The 5,049-nt window shown below is 45.9% G+C and overlaps 1 protein-coding gene across 1 annotated transcript in view; it reads left to right on the top strand.

Moving 5' to 3' along the window:
• The window catches only part of ATP9A (ATPase phospholipid transporting 9A (putative)), a 74,735-nt gene that overhangs the window by 67,291 nt on the left and 2,395 nt on the right, over positions 1-5,049 (top strand). Inside the window, exons 26-27 of the mRNA XM_018566960.1 lie at positions 362-419; positions 2,767-2,970. Of these exons, the coding sequence (XP_018422462.1) occupies positions 362-419; positions 2,767-2,970 (262 nt within the window). The remainder of the gene's footprint in view (positions 1-361; positions 420-2,766; positions 2,971-5,049) is intronic.

Raw genomic sequence — 5,049 nt, 5'->3', positions numbered from 1 at the left:
GGGACGGGGAGGGGGCGGGTACAGCTGGCTCTGCCTCTAGATAGGCAGAGCCAGCTGTCAGTCACGCAGCTGGGCGGATCCCGGCACAATTGTCGGGATCCGCTTCAGCTGCGGCGTCTCAGTATACCGCGAGCAGCAGCTACAGCACGCGGTATACTGAGCCTAGGGTGATGGGAGGATGCTAGTTTGTGTCCTCCCGTTACCCTAAGGAGAACTATGGGGAAAAGACTTAACCCCATAGTTCTCCTTTTAAAATGTGGTGCATGGAGCTCAGTTACAATTATTAATGAAAAGATGCAGCTGGATATTTTCGAACATGGGTATCGTACCTTCCTGACTGTTATGCTTCCCTTCATTCCAGGGACGACCATTGTCGTATAAGACATTCCTCATATGGGTTCTGATCAGCATCTACCAAGGTAAGTACGTTCTCTCTGCTCATGGCCTGGCGGAATCCATTACTTGACCTGAAAATTAAAAATAGGTCATTAGTATTAACCTACCTGCTATATAGAGTTTTCTATATTATCCAGAAAGTGAGGACTTGCAGTGCGCTCAAAGTATTATTTACAGAAATTATGTGCTTTACTGATATATTTATTGTGACCAATATATCAGATATTATTCTTTTAAATGCTCCAGAACACCTGTAAAATGGTCTATCAGATTAGGTTGCACAGTGCTGGGATGAGTTATCTAAGGGCTTCATTTGATATTGCCCTGCAATCATTTTTTACCCCCTCCTACAACACCATGGCAAATATGTTGTCTTGCAGATAGATGCCCAGTTTTTAATCGCTGTAAGTGAAGCGTGACGCCATCTTTTGTCACTCGTTTCAAGTTCACATAGCTTTCCGGTGCAGATGATCATGTTCAACTGCAGAAACAGCCAACTGGCCCTCCCCGTGCGAAAGGTTACAGAAACCAGTGTGATGAAACCAGAATGACCATCACAGGATAGTTTAAACCTGCTGCCAGAAATCACTGGTCATATTGGCAGCCAGTGGCCCCCACCGTTCACACCTAAAACTGGTAGAGAAAAGATTTCAGTACAAGGGGCGTAGGGGCTTCTTCTCAGTTAGAGCGGTTAGGGTCTGGAACTCGCTGCCACAAGCGGTGGTATCAGCTGAGAGTGTTGAATCATTCAAAAAGCATTTGGGCAACTTCCTCAGAGACCAAAACATACAGGGGTACAGGTACTGTTAGAAGCAAGAACACACAGGGTACACACACATGCACATGCAGAATCACATACATACATGCAATAGGTTGAACTTGATGGACCTGATGTAACTATGTAATAGACAGTAGTCTGCAGTCCAGCCGGTTTATTCAGACAGTGTTGTTTCTCAGGCTGTTCCGGTAACTCTTCATCTCTCTCCCCTGGGGAGGGGGCGGGTACAGCTGGCTCTGCCTCTAGATAGGCAGAGCCAGCTGTCAGTCACGCAGCTGGGCGGATCCCGGCACAATTGTCGGGATCCGCTTCAGCTGCGGCGTCTCAGTATACCGCGAGCAGCAGCTACAGCACGCGGTATACTGAGCCTAGGGTGATGGGAGGATGCTAGTTTGTGTCCTCCCGTTACCCTAAGGAGAACTATGGGGAAAAGACTTAACCCCATAGTTCTCCTTTTAAAATGTGGTGCATGGAGCTCAGTTACAATTATTAATGAAAAGATGCAGCTGGATATTTTCGAACATGGGTATCGTACCTTCCTGACTGTTATGCTTCCCTTCATTCCAGGGACGACCATTGTCGTATAAGACATTCCTCATATGGGTTCTGATCAGCATCTACCAAGGTAAGTACGTTCTCTCTGCTCATGGCCTGGCGGAATCCATTACTTGACCTGAAAATTAAAAATAGGTCATTAGTATTAACCTACCTGCTATATAGAGTTTTCTATATTATCCAGAAAGTGAGGACTTGCAGTGCGCTCAAAGTATTATTTACAGAAATTATGTGCTTTACTGATATATTTATTGTGACCAATATATCAGATATTATTCTTTTAAATGCTCCAGAACACCTGTAAAATGGTCTATCAGATTAGGTTGCACAGTGCTGGGATGAGTTATCTAAGGGCTTCATTTGATATTGCCCTGCAATCATTTTTTACCCCCTCCTACAACACCATGGCAAATATGTTGTCTTGCAGATAGATGCCCAGTTTTTAATCGCTGTAAGTGAAGCGTGACGCCATCTTTTGTCACTCGTTTCAAGTTCACATAGCTTTCCGGTGCAGATGATCATGTTCAACTGCAGAAACAGCCAACTGGCCCTCCCCGTGCGAAAGGTTACAGAAACCAGTGTGATGAAACCAGAATGACCATCACAGGATAGTTTAAACCTGCTGCCAGAAATCACTGGTCATATTGGCAGCCAGTGGCCCCCACCGTTCACACCTAAAACTGGTAGAGAAAAGATTTCAGTACAAGGGGCGTAGGGGCTTCTTCTCAGTTAGAGCGGTTAGGGTCTGGAACTCGCTGCCACAAGCGGTGGTATCAGCTGAGAGTGTTGAATCATTCAAAAAGCATTTGGGCAACTTCCTCAGAGACCAAAACATACAGGGGTACAGGTACTGTTAGAAGCAAGAACACACAGGGTACACACACATGCACATGCAGAATCACATACATACATGCAATAGGTTGAACTTGATGGACCTGATGTAACTATGTAATAGACAGTAGTCTGCAGTCCAGCCGGTTTATTCAGACAGTGTTGTTTCTCAGGCTGTTCCGGTAACTCTTCATCTCTCTCCCCAGGGAGTATCATCATGTATGGTGCTTTGCTGCTGTTCGAGTCCGAGTTTGTCCACATCGTGGCCATTTCTTTCACGTCCCTGATCCTGACCGAACTACTAATGGTAGCACTGACCATTCAGACGTGGCACTGGCTGATGATTGTGGCGGAATTCCTCAGTCTGTCCTGTTACGTGGCCTCCCTCATGTTCTTACATGAGTTCATAGGTGAGAAACATGAGTTGTAAACCTCAGCTTAATCACACCCAAGAACACCAACATTTATGGTCTGCTCCTATACAAGCCCTGTTCTCCGTAATCTCGTAGGACCCTCTGACTTTGCAGCCCTGTAACCTGCTGGGACATGTGTGGGAAGACGGGGGAGTAGGACACTTGGCTTTCTTGCACTGACAGGCCACTTATTCTGAATGTTTTACCCCTTAAATAGCCAGCCACTATGTAATTATTATAAATAAGCTTGTAAAACAGTTACTAATATTTACAGATGAATATCTAAATGCGTCTAGGGCTTTATCATATATGACGCATGCATGTTTCCCCATAGTTCTCCTTAGGGTAACGGGAGGACACAAACTAGCGTCCTCCCGTCACCCTAGGCTCAGTATACTGCAAGCTGTAGCTCCCTATATACTGAGACGCCGCAGCTGAAGCGGATCCCGACAATTGTGCCGGGATCCGCCCAGCTGCGCGAGTGACAGCTGGCTCTGCCTATCTAGAGGCAGAGCCAGCTGTACCCGCCCCCTCCCCGTCCGTTCCTCCAGTCAGCGCTATCGGATCGGAGCGGGGGGAATCCAGCCCCTCCCCTGTCACGGCAGAGAGCCGTGACAGGATCGAGAGGTGAGCGAACGCCTGTATGTGTTCGCTCACCTCCCGATCTACTGAGCCGACCTGTGACAGTCTCATTGTCACAGGTCGGCTAGAACTATGAGGTGAGTGAAAAGCACCCCCTCCCCCCTCATAGTTCTCCTTTTAAGCTATTTTTAGGCGTCTCTTAGCCTCAATAAATGCCATATACAGTATTTCACAATGCAGAAATCATTTAGACACATATTTTTTAGGGAGATTCTTCACCCTAACTGTGGCACATGACCAAATGAACCGTGCCATGAGACCAAATATGCCGACTGCTTGCATAGAAACAGGAAGTGAGAGGAAATGCCTCCAGATTGAGGGGAAGTTCCCTCCTGTAGTTGTTATTGCAACAGGTGTCCCCATTGGAAGATTTCCCTCACCTTGTGTTCTGGTGACGACTGCTAAATGTTGGATTTCCCACCACTTTCTGTTTCGGTGACAACGTCCTTCAGGACAAATAGAGTGAATAAAACCTGATAGGGGTTCTAGCCCTTCCCTACTCCAGTGTAGGAAGTTCCAGAGCTTTTCTAATCAGAACTGTCCACCGTCTGACTGTAGATGGGGCAGTAATGGAACCACTAGGTGTCTGTACTTTATATATACCAAAGTGCTTCTCAACCACGACCTAACCTTTTTTCAGCCATGGCACCTTTTAAAATTATGCAAAATCTTGAGGCAGCCCGGTCTAAAATGTAAAAAGTGTGTGGTCACTTCAAAATCTATACCAGACCCTTATCCCAGATAGGGTTTGGTATAGATTTTAAGGGTGGGACCCATCCAAAAACACACACACAAAAATGGAGTCCCCCTTTTACATCAGTGTCCCCCCCCCCTTTTACACCAGTGTCCCCCACCCCCTTTTACATCAGTGAGTGCCCCCTTCAAATCAGATGCCAGCCTGCACCATGGAATGGCATGACGCTGCGTACAAATTTTGAAGAACACACGAGGCACCCCAAGTTTGAGAAATGCTGCCCTACTCCAACTAAATGTAAAACAAAATTGTTTTTGCTTTTAGATGTTTTTTAATGTTATTTTTGGCTCTCCACGTATGTGGCAGATAGCAGCAATAATGCTCAAAGTGCAGCAACTAGATGTCCGCGTACTGAAGCCAAGTAAGGTGCTCTGGTTGGCTGTTTGTTGGTTGCTGCATTTTTTGCATTGCTCATTCCCTTTTTATACTTATGTATCTTGCTTTTATAGTACTTTAAAATACCAGGCACGGTTTGGTCAGTATATTTTTCTTTTGGATTAATGTTCTCGGTCAGAGTGAAAGAAGCAAATCTGTTTTTCTGTTCCCCCTTGGTGGATATAAATCACGAAGATAACAAAGTGTTGTTTTGTGCGGTCTACAATCTGTCAGTCATCGTCTAGTATCACTCCGCACCCGCTCGCTTTATCTAAACCCACAAGATGTCTGTGCTGACCTCAAAT

This window comes from Nanorana parkeri, unplaced genomic scaffold, assembly GCF_000935625.1.
Source record: "Nanorana parkeri isolate BGI_ZX_2015 unplaced genomic scaffold, ASM93562v1 scaffold992, whole genome shotgun sequence".
NCBI classification, from domain to species: domain Eukaryota; kingdom Metazoa; phylum Chordata; class Amphibia; order Anura; family Dicroglossidae; genus Nanorana; species Nanorana parkeri.
This window is presented reverse-complemented; position numbering and strand designations above follow the sequence as displayed.